General features: G+C 59.1%; 1 protein-coding gene across 2 annotated transcripts in view; it reads left to right on the top strand.

Moving 5' to 3' along the window:
- The window catches only part of MLLT1 (MLLT1 super elongation complex subunit), a 67,662-nt gene that overhangs the window by 38,342 nt on the left and 13,163 nt on the right, over window positions 1-16,157 (top strand). The window contains exons 4-6 of one of the 2 annotated variants that reach the window (XM_030293459.1): window positions 7,899-8,042; window positions 11,381-11,506; window positions 15,416-15,970. In XM_030293459.1, the coding sequence (XP_030149319.1) occupies window positions 7,899-8,042; window positions 11,381-11,506; window positions 15,416-15,970 (825 nt within the window). The remainder of the gene's footprint in view (window positions 1-7,898; window positions 8,043-11,380; window positions 11,507-15,415; window positions 15,971-16,157) is intronic. The other variant, XM_030293470.1, reaches the window with a different exon arrangement.

The raw sequence follows: 16,157 nt of genomic DNA, 5'->3' as shown, positions 1-16,157 counted from the left end.
AGGAGGGACAGTCGACCCTCCTACTTGGCTCTCCCACCGGTGCCTTCTCCTGGGCTCCTTGAGAAGGGAGTGGAAGAATCGGCCTGGGCTCAGCTTCCCCCAGAATCTCTCCTGACTAATTAATGTGTTTCCTGTAAAGACGGGAGTCACATAACTGAGTCACTTGTGCTGCCGCCCCCCCAAAGTGAGGGTGGGGCACAGATGAGTAGGGTGGGACAGGCCGTAATGTCAACATTAGCACAGTCCTGCGCTCGCTCAGGGCCAAGCTGTGGGCTCCCCCAGCCTCGGTTCTGACTGAGACAGGTTGTCCTGTGTTTGTCGTGGCTGAGCAGTTCGGGGGAGGGTGGGCGGGGTCCCGGACTGGCCGGAGCCACGGTCATTGCTCCCTCCTTTGTGCATCCAGAACCCTGTGGTGTTCTTTCCTCCTCTCATCGATGCTCAGAGAGGTGGGGTGGCTTGTCCAGGGTCACACAGGAAGTCAGAGCTGCTTTGGCATGCAGGAGGTCTTGGGCCTAGAAGTCCACGGTTTTCAGCCCTCGTTGCACTGTTTTCCTTAAGCCTTTTAAAGTCATTTTTCTGCATCTTACTGCAAGGGGGATGTGTGTAGCGGGCTAGGAATTGGAGTCCTCTCTCCAGTCTGTTCCCTTGAAGTTACCAACGTAAGCAATTAGTGAAGTCCTTCCAAAAACAGTTTTTTTCTATGGGGTGTGTGCATGTGCGTGAGTGTGTGAGAGAGAGGGAGAGAGAGAGGGAGGGAAGAAATCTCTGTGGACTTCCCACATCAGTACCCATAGCTTGACCTCGTTCTTTACGACAGCTGTGTGGCATTCCCCTTAGCTTAGACCGGCCATAAAGTCCCTGACTTTTCCTGTTGAGGGACACCGGGCATCTCTAGGCCTCCCACTTCAGGAACGCCTCAGTGACCCTCCTTGAACATCTGGAATCTTGGAAGTGGACTTCCAGGTCTGGTGGTGTTTGCTTTCCAACATAGGTTCTCCACGGCGCCTCCCTGGCTGTCTTTACCGGACAGTGGGCAGTGTCTCCTGTCCCTGGGGGCTGGCAGCAGTCCCTGTGGGCTCACCATGGGGAACCAAGGGCTGGGCGTGGCGGAGCTGCGTCCGCAGGAAGATGCCAGAGGCTGTGATGCATGGACTCGAGCGCCTGACCTTTGTGGGTTCCGTGTGGCCTTGGCAAATGATTCAAGGCCACTAAAGCTCAGTTTCCTGTCCTGACGTATGGCGAGAGCAGTGGCTCACTCCCGGAGCATTTGTGAGGATGACAGAAGGTGCTGGGTGAAGCCTGTGGTGCTGCGCCTGGCCCCAGGGAGGACTCGCTGAGTCGTGCCGCTGGCCGCCTGAAGCAGAGAGCGGGGCATTCACCCGGTGGTCAAAGAGGACCCCAGGGGTGGAGGGGTTCGTTGGTCTTCTCTGTGCTCCATGAGGGGCCCTGTCTGTATGCTTTTAATACTGGGGCGCCTGGGGGGGCTCAGTTGGCCAAACGTCCGACCTCGGCTCACGTCATGTCTCGCCGTTCGTGGGTTCGAGCCCCGCGTCAGGCTCTGTGCTAACAGCCCAGAGCCCGGAGCCTGCGTTGGATTCTGCGTCTCCCTCTCCCTCTCCCTCTGCCCCTCCCCCCACTCACGCTGTCTCTCTTTCTCAAAAATAAATAAACATTAAAAAAAAGTCTTAGTACAGGAAACTTAAAATATACGCGGAAGTGGAGAGTAGCGAACCGCCCCACGCCAGCACTTACTTGAGTACAGTGCCCGTTTCGTCTTTGGCCGTGGGATTATTTTTTGAACAAAAAAATTTTTTTAACGTTTATTTATTTTTGAGACAGAGCATGAACGGGGGAGGGTCAGAGAGAGAGGGAGACACAGAATCGGAAGCAGGCTCCAGGCTCCGAGCTGTCAGCACAGAGCCCGACGCGGGGCTCGAACCCATGAACCGCAAGATCATGACCTGAGCCGAAGTCGGTCGCTCAACCGACTGAGTCCCCCAGGCGCCCCGGGATTATTTTGAAACAAGTCCACGACATCCTCTCTTTTAATTTGAAAGTATTTCAGTCTGTGTGTATGAAAGATAAGACTCTTGTAAAAGTGCCCTAACTGCAGTATCATCACGTTGGAAATTAATTAATAATTGTCAATATCAAGTATCCAGTGTCAGAGCTTTCGTGTGATCACATATATATATATTTTAATAATTTGTTCACATCAGGATTCAGACAAGGTCGGTGCTTCGCAATTGGTTGCTGCATTTCTTAAGCTTCTTTAAGTCTTTTCTTTCTCTGCCTTGCAAAGCATTCTGCACAGCTGTATGGTTTGCCCCGTTGGGATGTTGCTGACAGCAGCCCTGTAAACTGGCAGTTAGATACAGGGCCACGATCAGATTCAGGTTTAACTGTGTTTTGAATCCGGGGCCTTCTAACAGGGAGGTGGCAGGCAGGCCCCTAGAAGGAAGTGTGGGCAGGGCCAAGATGACAAGGACGTAGCCCCGAGGTCGTCCTCAGCTAGTGAGTTCTGGAACCCCGGGGGAGTGAGGGCCAGCTCCTCTTCTGGTCGCACACAGGGTCCTCCAGGGCTAGCTCTGCCGGCTGCAGAAGAGGGCGGGGCCCTGGAGACAGCTCTGAGGAGGGTCCCAGGTGCTGGAGAGGCAGCAGCAGAAGCCGCAGGCGTGGGCGGCTGGCCCCAGGGCTGTGGGCCCATGCCCCCAGGCCTCCTGTGGCCTGGACTGCCCGAAAGGTGTGGACAGGTCCACGCGCCATCAGCTCTGGGTGCTGGCACCAGTTTGGCCAGTTCTTCTGGGTCTTAGTTTGCTGAGTCTGGAGAGAGACGCTGGCCTGCGGCCAGTATCCTGGGCGGTGGGTGGCCGCCCGTGGCCTGGGCCGAGAGCATTTGGGGCCGGCTTCAGCTGCCTTTGCTGAGAGAGACCCTCCACACGTAGGCAGGGTCTGGCTGGAAGGACAGGGATGTTACTCCTGGGACTGTGGGCCCAGCACACCTTGAACTTGGCTACTCCTCACTGAACATGCTGTGACTCTTGGAGGCATTTCCTCGCTGCCTGTGCCTCCCGAGAAGGAGGCTGGTTTCCCGGGGAGGGGGCGTCACCCTTTTGGAAGTTCCTAAGCTGCACGGGGCTGAGGTCTTACCAGAGGGAGCTCTGATCAGCCGTCGTCAGCGTGCTGTGACGTACACGTCAGCTGCCAGCCGCCGATCCCAGGTCAGTAGAGCAGGACACCCTCTGGGCACTCGGGGGAGGGCCCCTGCCCAGCCCAGATGCTGCGTGCCCAGCTCTGGGGAATCGTAAGCGTCCCTCCCGCTTTCCTCCGAGGGCCACGGCTTCCAGAGAGTACCGCCCACCCTGAGTGAGTCCTGGCTTACCGCTGACCAGCCAGTGGCGTGGCGCCAAGCAGGTTACCTGTGTTTCAGCTTCTTCATCTGTGAAATGGGGCCAGTGAGAGAACTTGTGCTTCGGGCTGGGACACAGTCATACATGTTAAGTGCTTAGAAAAAGTGCCTGGCCGTGATAAATGTCGGGCACCCCCGCTCGGCACCAGGCCTTCATCTTCTCTCCACCCCTTGAGTGCAGGATACGGGGCAGCCTTTCAGTGTGCCTGGGAGCTCCCATTTTCCTGCTGGGGAGTCCTGTGGCTTCAGTTACCGTCTGTCTATGGGTGTCCCAGGTGACCTCTTGCAGCCTGGATCTCTTTCTGGTAAAAGCAACAGCTTCCCTGATCACTGAGACAATCAGCTGCTTTGTCTCATCAAATACTCCCCCTCGTACTTGAAGAAACCGAGGCTTAGGAGGACAGGCCTTGTGACCAAGGCCACGTGGCCAGTGAGAAGTGAGCCTCCGGCCCAGTCTGACCCTGTGCTCGCAGGGTCGTCTGAAGGTTGCTCACCTCCTGCTGGTGACCCGGAGGTCCCAAGCCACCCACCCCTCCCTGACACGTCGTTCCCTTCGCCGAGTTCCTCCGCCAAGCGCGTGGCTTCGTGGCACTGTGTCCACTCACAGAAATTTCAGGAAACGACGAGACATCTATCGAGGCAGTCGGAGTGCTGTAGCAAGCCCCCCATGGCCATCCCCTGGTTCCAGCACTTACCGCCTCTGACCTGCCACTTTCTGCCTGTGTCATTTTGGAGCACACCCCACACATCGTAACTTCCCGTGTCACTGTTTCAGAACGCATCTCTAAAAGATGGGGACTGCTTTTTAATAAAATATCAGTGTCAGAACCTACACGTTGACCATCCCGTGACACCCGAGGGGTTTTGTGAAAAGTTTGTTTTTCCGTTTGAATCAGGATGTAGACACGACCACCGTGTTGCGGCTCACGTGTTGGTAAGGGGCGGAGACGGGGAGTCTCCCTCTGCCGTTGCTCTTTTGTGCAGTTGACTTGTTGAAGAAACCAGGCCATTGGCCCTGTAGAGTTGGTATCGCCCGGCGTTTTGTGGCTTTTGTGCCGCGGCGTTCGTTGTTGAGCACCATCCTCCGCTGCGTCTATTCCCCGGGTTCACTCGAACCGGCATCTGGAGGTGAAGTCCTCCCCGAAAGGTGACGCATCGGTCTCATCTGTGGCCTGTGTGATGCTGGCCACAGTTGACGGACGGCTCCCCAGTCACTGACCCGCTAGGAGGTACAGAGCAGTGGTGCCCGCGTCAGCTGGAGTGACCCACGTGGTCCGCCTCTCGCAGCTTCTGTGTTTACCTAGTGGAACAGGACAGATGTCTGATACGGTTGTTTTGTTTTGTTTTGTTTTGTTTTGTTTTGTTTTGTTTTGTTTTTTGGCTTCCTTTATCTGCCAGGTTCAAACCTCGCCCCCAGTGGTGGTGTCCTGCAGGCCAGAGGGTGTTGGCTTCCTGGGATGCAGATCTGGGCCCTTTCTTTCTTTCTTTCTTTCTTTCTTTCTTTCTTTCTTTCTTTCTTTCTTACTTTCCCTCCCTCCCTCCCGCCCTCCCTCCCTCCCTCCCTCCCTCCCTCCCGCCCTCCCTTCCTTCCTTTCTCTGCATCCCTTCCTTCCTTCCTTCCTTCCTTCCTTCCTTCCTTCCTTCCTTCCTCTTTTAAGTTTATTTATTTTGAGAGAGACAGACAGCATGAGTGGGAGAGGGGCAGAGAGAGGGAGAGAGAATCCCAAGCAGGCTCCATGCTGCCAGTGCAGAGCTCAAACCCACAAAGCCGTGAGAGCGTGACCTGAGCCGAAACCAAGAGCCAGACACTTAACCAATTGAGCCACCCAGGTGCCCGTGGGCTTGTTCTTGCTGAGCCCAGAACCCCCTGTAGACACCTCTGCCCCCGGGATGTGGCCAAGGTCCATCTCTCCGGTCACCTACTGCCACCATGGTCCCCCCTCCCCTCCCAGCTGGGGCCATGTGGACTCGCAGGGCTCCGGAAGGACACTGTGGCCTGTGGGGCTTCTCCTCACCCCCTTCCTTCCCTGATCAACTCATAGCCACTCTCCACACCTGGCACAGCCTCCCCGGGGCCTTCCCGACCCCTCCCCACCCAGACTGTTGGGTCACACCCCACTCTTGTCCATCTTAGTGTTTCAGTCTTTTGACAGAAATGGAGTGTCTTCCCTAGGCCAGCACCTGAGTGCGGGACGAGGGTCCCCACAGCCCCTGCCTCCAGTGGGTTCCCAGCTTGGCGGGGAGACATAAACACTGTGACAGGTACCTCCGTTAGGTTGGGCACAAAACAGTGCAGGCACAGAGGAGGGGGTCAGCTGCGTTTGGGGGCTTTATGGGGGCCCTTTCTCTTCTTCAACAAGACGTTGGAAAGCAGCTGGCCGGTGTTCGTGGCCCAGAGATCCTCGCGGCTTCCCTGCATGCTCTTCCGGGATTGCTGAGCTCCCGACTAGGTAGGGAAAAGAGATGCTGGGCCTTTTTTCTTGTGCTTCATGTGTGACTTGGGAAGGAAAGCTGTCCCTAGGCTGCCCTCCGCTCCACCTATCACTCACTCAGACCAGGTCACGTGTCTGCCTTGGGCCAGGAGAAGGCTTGCCAGGTGTGGTTTAGATGGGACCAGCCGGGGTAGAAACCACTCTTGCTGACCCCAAGGGCTGCTGGGGAGGAGGGGCGAGGCCAGTGTCCCCTCACTGGTTGCCACTGGCTTGGGAAGGCCTGTTTGCTTGTCTTCCCTGCACCAGGCTCAAGGCTCCCAAAAGGCAGCGTCTGCAACTCTCCTACTTGACAGGTGTGCCTTCTACCTTTGTGGCCTGAACGCAGGGCACAGCGGGGCCCCACTGGTGTCCCCTCTGTCCAGAAGTAGGCTCGGGGCCAGTCAGGTCCCCACTCCCACGCGCTGCCCGTTCATCAGAGCTCAAAAAGGCCCACAGGGCTCGCGTGGCTCCTATAAACCGTGGCACTGGCTGTGGAGACTGAGGGGGAAGGTGGGTGGCCCGGGGCCCTGGCTGCAGTTGGAGCGGGGGGAGTGTAGGCTCAGCCCCCGTCTCTGCCCCCTTCTCTCCCCGGGGCTGTGGCCCGGCTGGTCTGGGTGGAAGGAAGAGGGCATGTGCACGGAGCCCCCCCTTCTTCACACCCCTGACTGCCGTGTCCTGGGTCTCCTCCCAGCTGCCGAGAGCTCCTCACCAGCAACCTGCACCCCTGGGCTTCTCTCCTGCTGGAGGGCTTGTAAAGCAATTGCGTATAATTCACATACCAGGAAATTCCCTTTGAAAGCATACAAATTCAGTGGTTTTAGGATATTCACAGTGTTGTGCAGCCATCACAGTTTTCTAATTCTAGAACATTCCCTGTCCCCAGGAAGCAACTGTGTCCCCATCAGTAGTCTTCCCCCAGCCCTCAGCACCCACGAACCCCCTTCCTATCCGTGGATGAGCGTGTTCTAGACGTTTCACACACATGGACTCCCCGCCCGCGTGGCCTCTCGTGTCTGGTTCCCTCCCTGAGTGTTGCGTGTTCGGGGTCCGTCCGCGGGGCGGCGGGTGTGGGTGCCTGGCTCCTGCTCGCGGCTGTGATACTGCACTGTGTGGAGGGACCTCACTGCGTGTGTCCCTTCATCTGTTGGACACTTGGATTGCTTCCAGTTTTGAGTCTAGAGTAATGCTGTTCTATGGACATAGACGTACAAGTGTTTGCGTGAATGTATGTTTTCACTTCTCTCGGCCGTATGTGAGGAGGGATACATGGGTCACATCGTTACTCAGCGTCGGATGTCTTGAGGAACCCCTGGACAGCTTTCCAGAGTGACCGCATTGGCAGTTGTGCGTTCCAGCCGCCGTGCCCAAGGGCACCGTTTTCTCCTCACTACTGCTTGCTGTTTTCCATTTTTCAAGTAATTGCTGGCCTCGTAGGTGTGAGGGGCTATGTTGTGGTTTTGATTTGTGGCTCCCTAGTCATTAGTGATGTTGAACATCTCTTAGTGTGCTTGCTGGCCATCTGGATGTCTCTGGAGACATTTCCCTTCCAGGAAGGGAGCAGGGGCTGGAGGCCCTAGAATCAGGGGCCTCAGAGTCGGATCAGATCTTAGCACCGCCACCCGGCAGTCGTGTCTTCAGGCCTCAGTCTCTCCATTTGTTGACGGGGGCCGCGAGGGTTGCAGGGGAAGGTGTGCGCCAGGCTGCACGTGCCATCAGCAGGAATGTTTCCATTGACCGTCTGAGAACATCATTCTCGATCTGTGCTTCTGTTGTGGAGGCTGCTTTGCTGGGTCCAGTGCAAATAGGAAGTCGACTTCTTTCGGATAACGGAATGGATGAGAAGGAGGCACACGAGAGGGAAGCAGATAAGGGACCGGGAGAGAGAAACGGAGGCCTCGCGGAGGGCAAAGAAGGGCAGGGGCCGGTGGCGGGGAGCGTGCCTCGTGGCTGTCCCTGCAGCCTCCTGCCCGCCCTTCTGCGTGGCTGTGAGATGAACTTCCTTGTTTTCTTTGTTTAAGGAGGAGCCCAGGAAGGTTTGCTTCACCTATGACCTGTTCCTGAACCTGGAGGGCAACCCGCCCGTGAACCACCTGCGCTGTGAGAAGCTCACCTTCAACAATCCCACCATCGAGTTCCGGTACAAGCTCCTGATGGCTGGCGGGGTGAGTGTGCCCCTGCGCAGATGGATGCTGGGGACGCGCTGGCTGCTCGGTCGTGGCTCTCACGTGGCTCCTGACGTTGAGCAGCTTGGTGCCGGGGGTACCTCGGGGTCTCCCGGGCACGTGTCTCCGGCCTTGGCCGGGTGCCCGAGACTCAGAGGTGCAGTTTGCGTCGGTGGCACCCGGCAGCACCGTGGGACCCGGGTGCCCCGAGCCTGTGCTGGGGCGTTGTCGCTGTGAGTGACCGGTCGCTAGTTATCCCCATGGTTTCCTGGTTGACTGTGGTTAATTAGCATCTTCCTTCACGGGAAGGAGGGGTGGGAGGAGTGGGCGTGAGGCCAGTCTGTCAGCGTGGCGAGGCGTGGGAGCCAGCTGTTAACCGGATTGGCAAGGCTGTGCCGGGGCTGCGTCATCGGGGGGAACAGCAGTGGCTCTCCGTGGGGTTCCCTGATGATGCGCGTGGCCTGGCAGTTTTGTCCTAGTGAAGCCAGACAAGTGGCAGCTCTCCAAGCCTGGGCCTCTTAGTGAGTGCGCGTGTGGTGGCCGAGCGCCGGGAGCACAGTGCAGAGCCGGAGGAGGGGTGCCTGAGGTGGAGGAGGAGGAGGGGTGCTCGGCTGTAGGCTGGACTGTGTGTGCCGTGTGGCCGAAGGAGGGCCAGGCCAAGGACACGGGACATCCAGAGCCATGTTTTAGTGACCCAGAATCACTGAGCATTTGCCTGGGTGCCAGCCGGGAGGGTTCGGCTCAGGAGGCCCACCTGCCCAGTGCACACGGGGAGTTTGGGCTGAGCTGCTGCTTTCGGCCTCTGAAGCAGTCCTTCGTCATTTATTCGGTTGGGTCTTCTGTAAGCTTTATTTAAAAAAAAAGAAGGGAATCGGTTATTCATTGCAGAAAATTTGACTACGTTCTATCGCGTTCCTACTGACAGATGAGTCTATGATTATAGTCTAGCATGTACTGGCTGATGGGAACAAACAGGCAGGCCCTGGAAGCAGTTTGCAGAGACATTTGTCCTGAACTTCGCCTGGGAGTTCTGGAAGGGGGAGGGGGTGCCTGGGTCGACAGTCTCCCCCAGCCCTGCTTGTCCACCTTCTTTTCTGCTGCCAAACGTTTCCCCAAGCCCTTGCCACCCAGGGGTCCCACAGACAGCATTTCTGTGGGAGACAGACATGCAGGTCACATCCCACGGGCCTCCCAGAGCTCCAGGACCAAGGGGCCGTCCCCCTCCGTCCCCTGCGTAAGGAGCTTTTCTTTGCTAAGAAGAGATGAAGGCTCAGTGTGCATCACCAAAACATATAAAACTGGAGGGCGGAGGCAGCGGCAGGGGGAGAGGTTGGGAGCGCAGGTCTGGCTGGCCGTTTGGGAAGAAGGGCCGGTCCTGGAGGGAGGAGGGAGAGCGAGGCCCGTGTGCCACAGCACGGTGGTTTCTGCCAGGGGCTCTTCCCCCTTGTGGGGGCTGCTCAGAGAGCCGGTGGGTTGGTCAGGAACCTTCTCACCCTTGGGGGGTCGTGGGCTTCTGGGGCTTGTTGCCCTGGGCTGACGGCAAAGCAGTGATCTCTGGTCTTAGGAGCAGCCTGGGACTCTTGTGGGACAGTAGCTCCCACCACATGACTTGGGGTCCTCGTGTGCTCTCCTGGAGTTGAGCGTCCCCAGTGGGGCCGGCCTCTGCCATCTTGCGACAGATGACCGCAGACCCGCCCAGTCGTGGGTCGATGAGACCGGCCTACCGTGCTGCCCCTCCACCGCGGTCACCCGGAACTGATTACCCGCCTGAGCGCCAGGCCCCTCCTCAGCGGTGACCCGACGGCCAGAGGCCAGCCTTGAGGAGGCGGCCGCCCGTCCCCTCGGCACTGGGTCTCATCCGGTGCCCCGTCGGCAGTTGAGCTGCACAGAAAGGAGCTCCTTCTGCGGCCGAGGGTCTGTATTTCCACCGGGTGAGCTGGGTCCTCGTGAAGCACCGCGGCGGAGGAGGAAGCGGATCTGCTAGTTCGCTTCGCCTGTTTTCAAAGTGCTGTCACAGAGCAGAGGGATAGGAGCCGCGTCAGGCCAGGAGGTGAACCTGAAGGGAGAGAGGGACCCGAACACGAGAGAGAGGGAGGAAACGAGAGTGAGGGAGCCCAGACCCGCGTGTGCTCCTGGCTCAGGGCGTCAGTCACCTCTCTCTCTCACACGCGTCCTCGCGAGCCCGAGACCGGGGCTCCTCAGCTGGGCTCTGGGCACCGTGGGTCATAGTGTTGCGGTCGGACAGGCTCTGAGGAGGACCTCAGGCCTCGGGCTGGGCTGCCTCGGGGTCGGGGGGCTGTGGGAGGGGATCACCCCCGTGTTCTCTGACACCAGCCTCCTCAGAGGAGAGGTTTGGCTCATCAGGGAATCAATCCCAGGCGTTCAAGGTTATTAATGGTGCTCGTGATACTGAGCTGAATGCTTTACCCCCCTCTTGCTTCCTTTTATGATTATTTTTTTTAACGTGTGCTGCGTTCTTCTGTTGTGTCTCGTCGCTCTCGGGAAGGCTGCCTCTGAGTGTCTGGCTGCTATCAGTGTTAAGTTGCAGTGTGTCAGTATTTGGACAACTTGCCCCCAAGCCTTCTCTCCTTCAGCAGGTGCGGCAGGAGCCCGGGATCCCGGGAGCACCTTCTGGCAGGACTCCAGGCCCTTCCTCCTCGCAGTTGGCTAACAGAGTGGGGCACTCGCTGCCCTCCCCCGCAGGCTCGTGCTGCGCCCACCCCCGTGCGGTTCTCTCCTGCCTCTGCCTCCCATGCTGCCAGTTCAGTCACCTTCTACCTGCTTGACCGTGGAGGAGGGCTCGTCTCCCCACCCCCCACCCCCCACCCTGGAAACGCGGGACCCTGTGAAGTCCCCCGTACGCACGCCCATTGGAAGTTGCTCTCTCTGCCGCGCGGCTGCCCAGTGTGGGTATCTGGCTGGCCTCTCGCCTTTCCAAACCATGCTTCTGGTCCTTCTAAACCGCAGCGTGCCGGTCAGCTTGGGCCACGGTTGCCTTCTCGTGCTTCTCGGCACACTCCGCCGGTCTTCCTGGCCTCGCCCGCTGTCCACCGCGCTCGGGGCTCTCCTCCCAGAGGCCACGCGGCCACACCTGGGCCCAGCCATCCTGGGACCCCAGCTTCTCTTCACTCGCCACCTTGAGCCCGCTTTGCTCCGAGCACTCAGCACCCAGCCTCTCGTGGAGGAAACGCCTTTGATTCTTTTGGACAAGTGACGCTCCATTCCCCCTTGCCCTTGTCCCAGAAGGCAGCTCCCCCAGCCTCTGGCCGGACTCCTGCAGGCACACTTCCTCTTGCCTCCTTGCTCACTGATAACATCTGTCTCTTCTTTATCACTAGGTGATGGTAATGCCCGAAGGAGCAGAAACGGTGTCCAGGCCCAGCCCCGACTACCCCATGTTACCCACAATTCCACTCTCTGCCTTCTCTGACCCCAAGAAGACCAAACCGTCCCACGGCTCCAAGGTTAGTGAGGCGGAAGGCCCAGTCACATGGGAGCACTGGGGCCCAGTGGTGGGTCCTGGGCTCAGGGCGCCCCCTCTGCAGAGCTGGGCCTTCTGTTCCCAGACTTGCTCCCTTGGCATCTTCCTCTTAGAGCTCTTCGCTCCGCCTGGCGGCTCCCTGCCACTCAGGAGGGTCGGTCCCTGCTGGATTGCACGAGCAGCCAAGTAATTGTAGGCTCTTCACCCTCTTCCTTTCAAGGCCAGAGAGCCTGCCCCATCCTCACTGCTCCCACTGCATCGGTGGGCCTTAGGGCTCCCTCCTAAGACAGGACCCTGAGAGTCTCGCACGGTTGGGGCCCATGGACAGAGTATTTCTGCCACAGCCTTGACTGCCCAACTCCCAGGCCTCCTGAGCGTGGCCAGGACACCCCATCTGCCAGGGCTGGGTGCCCCCCCAACCCCCGGCCTGGGCTGTTCCAGGCTTGGCTTCTTTCTTTGGGAACAGCTCTCAGCACAGAAGGCTTATTTGGGGGAAGCGCCCAGTGGGACGATGTGGTGAGAAGGCTCATTTTTTCCCCGAGAAGGAATGTTTTTGTCCTCTTGTCTCAGTCCTGTTGGGCGGGTGGCACTCTGCCTTCCTGCGACCTCTCTCTGAACTGTTCAGGACTGGTCACTGGAGCTCTTCAGATGGTGTCCTGATGTCCATATAAACTCATAAGCGTGCGTCCTGTTCCCTTGCAGCCGCCCACACAGTCCCGTGTCCCGGAGGCCAAGCTCATCTGGCTCTCAGGGTGGCTGCTTATCCTCCCGTCTCCGACCCCACAAGCTTATCTATTTCTCATCTTCGCGTGTTTCTTGCTTCATTCACCTGTTGGGTGTTGTGGACCTGGGGCACCCCAGGTGGGACAGGTTGAACTCTCAGGCCATCTTCCAGCTTTACTCTTCAGCAACACTGGAGGAGAGCCACATCGCCCAGGCAGGGTCTTTCTGGCACTTTCCACAAGGTCAGTGGGTGTCTGATATCCCCGGTTTTGTCTGACTTAAGCTCTCCAGACGTGTGTGGTCAGAGTCCAGGTATGGAGTGTGGCTCTGGGGATCTTCCCCATGCCGGCCTCCTGGGCCTGTCCTTCCCTGAACCACATGGAGGTTAAATGGAAGGAAGATGCTTGCTAGAGATCGTGGTGGTTTCTATCTCAGCCATCTACGGTTTTTCGGGACTTTCTGCAGAACAGAAAGAGTAGGAGTTGGTATCTCTTCTGTACGTGTCATCTGCAAGCCACCCAAAACGTCTCAAAGAAATGCCCCCCCCCCGGGTGGTAAGGACACCCTGGTGGCCGGCAAGACTGCGTCTGTGGCTGCTCGCAGCATCTGTCACCAGCGTCTTTGAGATTCCTGGGAGCGAGCCCCCGAGCCAGAAGAGTGTACCTGCCAGGTCCGGGAGGCTGGGGCAGGCAGGATTCCGTCCCCCTCCCTGCCCCAGGGTCTTTCTCCAGCCCCCCAGGCAGCGTGACTTAGGAGGCGCCTGCACGGGTTTCTCAGGCAGCGAACGGCAGGTTCTTCTCTGCTGACGGTCCTCAAAGAAACCCTTCCGCTTCTGAGCCGTCAGTCCCTCTCGGCTCTCCTTGGACAGCACCGCCTGTGCGCCAGCCGCTTCCTCCAACCGAGCACCTTCCTTTGGGCACCCAGATTGGTTCTCTGGCAGCCTGGAGCCAGAAGGTCTGATTGGCCAGGCCACCTGCGCCAGGGAGAGGGGCCAGGAGGGAAGGGCTATGTCCTTGCAGGGCCTTGACCATGGGAGCCCCGGGCCTGGGGGCCGGTGGCGAGTCTGGCTGCCACAGCCCTCGGTAGATCAGTCCCTGATGGTTCTGTCCCAGAGGGTGCAGTGGTGGTCGGGAACTGGAGGCTCCCACCCCGGTAATGGTTGGCCCCGTTGGCCCCTCTTCCTGAACTGTACTCTCGTGGCTCCAGGGGCACCCTGCTTCTCTGTCTGATGTCAGCCACTTGGCTTGGTTGACCTTTCTCTAAAACTTGGTTCTTAGGCACTTTTGGGTCATTAACGCTTTGAGAATACGACTGGGAGGAGTCCTTATCCCTGGGAATATCTACCTTATGCTCACGTCAGCGTGTGATTTCAGAGGGCTTGCGGTCTGGGAGCCCCGGGCAGACCCTGGTGAGGAGCTGCAGCTCCGAAGGCCATTGCTGTTTGTGCAGGTCCTGGGCAGCCGTGGAGACTTGCTTGGCTCTAGGACTCGGGGGGTAGGGGTCATGGTGGGAACTGCATTGGAGGCATTGGCCAGCGTGCCTCTTGGTGCTTGGACCCATTCCTGCGACCTAAGTGGGCACACAGACGCTGCGAGAAGAGGCCGGAATTACACGTGGAATTTGCTTCTGGCCTCCTTCCTCAGGAGACCAGCTTGCTGGGGAGTGGAGCCCCATTCTGCAAGCCAGTCCCCAGGGGGGCTGCCCCCTTAGACCGTGTGCTGGGGACTCGTGGCGTGAGCATCCCTTCCCCTGGCCCCAGTGATAAAGAGCTGGGGCCAGGGCACCCAGCGATGTTTCTCCAGGGAGGCAGCGGTGAGCCTCGGCCACGTGGGGCTGTCCCCGAACCCTTGGCACTGACATGGGGTATGGATTTGCAAGAAGACGGCGACCGGAGTGGATCAGAGGTGTTCAGTGCTGCACCGTCTGTCCCTGGGTCCCTTTGCCGGGAAAGCTCCATGGTGGGCTGTGAGGGCAGCAGGGGCCTTGCTGCTGGGCCTTTTCTTGCTTTGCCTACCCCCCTCGACATGCTCCAGTCTGTCCCCTCGGCACTTGGGGTGAGCTGCCTCAGAGGAGCCCCTACCTTCGTGGTGCGGGTCACCCTCCGGTCTGGCTCTCTTGGCTTCCTGGTGAGCTTTGTCTCGAGAGCTTCTGGGCCCGGCTGTGTACCTGGCCTGCCGAGTGGGGCCAGAGCCCTTGGCAGCCAAGCACGGCAGGCACCTGTCCGGTTTACCTGGATATACGGGGTGACGACGGGGTGTCGATAGAAAGGAGGTCCAAAGGAGGCGTCAGATGGGGCTCCCACCTGCAGGGTGTGCCAGCCGCATAGGGGTGGGTGGCAGTGGCTGCAGCCCCCCTTGGTTGAGTGCTTGCTGCCTGCCAGGCCCTGCACCACTACCCAGTGAGGTAGGTGGTCCTGCCCTTGTTTGGAGATAGCACAGGCATGCAGGGGCCTTCCCAGCAGCCTGGGCGCAGGGCCCCTCTCTGCCTCTGTCTCCAGCAGGAGCTCCGTGACCTGCCTGGCCAGCACTAGCTTCTGGGCTCCACCCTCAACCCTCTGAATTCCCAAGGTGGAGACCCAAGAATCATGTGTGTTTTAGAAATGCTGCCCAGGCGGCTTTGATCGCGAGAGGGCGAGGGGTCTGAGGAGCTGTTTTTGCACAGCACCTGGGAGCCCAGCAGGTGCTCAGTAAATGCTGGCTGTGGGGACCAAAGAAGAGCTGTGCTGGGCGTGCACTGGGACCAGGTGGGGGGGGCCCGCCTGCCGGTGCCCCTCAGCTCCCCCACCCCCTGCGCCGCACGCAGCCTCTGCTCCCCCGGGCCGGCGGGAAGCAGCGAGTTTGGAGCGGGAGTGGGTACGTGTGGCCTGCCTGTCTCGTGTCTGACTCACCGTGTGCTCTTCTTGAATCCCTCAGGGAATATGTCAGTTCAATTCAGAGGGGCATCTTAGCCTGCAGTCGCCCGGGACCTGCTGACACTTCCCAGTAGTTTAAAGGGACAGCTCCATTTAAAACTCTCACCTGCTGCCTTACTTTTTCGCTTTATGGAAGATTTTCTCTAGCTGAGTCTGAATCAGGTGGATTATACTTTGTAGGGGTCGGGGGAGGCGGAGCAGGGCGACCCCGAGATGCCACTTGACCGTGTCTCTCCCCCTCCTGCCCCGGCATTTCAGGACGCCAGCAGGGACAGCAGCAAGGCCTGCAAGACCCATAAGACGGCCAAGGAGCACCGGGAGCGGCCACGGAAGGACTCCGAGGGCAAGGCCCCCTCCAAGGAGCCGGAGCGCGAGCAGGCCAGGAGCACCAAGGACGCCACGCGGAAGCCAGGCGAAGGCCGGCCGCCCAAGGAAGAGAAGGCCCCGCCGGCCAAGGCCGCTTTCAAGGAACCCAAGATGGCCCTGAAGGAGACCAAACTGGAGAGCATGTCCCCCAAGGGCGGGCCCCCGCCCCCACCCCCGCCCAAGTCTTCCAGCAAGCGGCCGGCTGCCGCCGACTCACCCAAGCCCAGCGCCAAAAAGCAGAAGAAGAGTAGCTCCAAGGGGTCCAGGAGCGCCCCCAGCACCTCGCCCCGCACCTCGTCTTCCTCCTTCTCGGACAAAAAGCCAGCCAAGGACAAGGGCAGCGGCAAAGGGGAGAAAGTCAAGGCCGAGAGTGAGCCCAGGGAGATCAAAAAACCCCCGGAGGTGGAGGAGTCCAACTCGGAGGATGAGGCGTCCTTCAAGACAGAGGTGAGGTGGTCCTTCCCCCACCGGCCCCCTTGCCTTGTCCTTTCTCTCCTGGCTCTGAGCTGTTTGGGGCCTTGTTGGCCCAAAGGTTAGACGAGGAGGCTGGGATCTGGGGTCCCCCAGTTGCTCTTTGTAGCTTTGGGCAAACCTGCACACCTTGCTAAGCCTCAGTTTCTCCTTCTGTTGGGAA

The sequence above is a fragment of the Lynx canadensis genome, chromosome A2 (assembly GCF_007474595.2).
Source record: "Lynx canadensis isolate LIC74 chromosome A2, mLynCan4.pri.v2, whole genome shotgun sequence".
Lineage (NCBI taxonomy): Eukaryota > Metazoa > Chordata > Mammalia > Carnivora > Felidae > Lynx > Lynx canadensis.
Note: the sequence above shows the minus strand (reverse complement) of the source record. Positions and strands in the feature narration are given on the sequence as shown.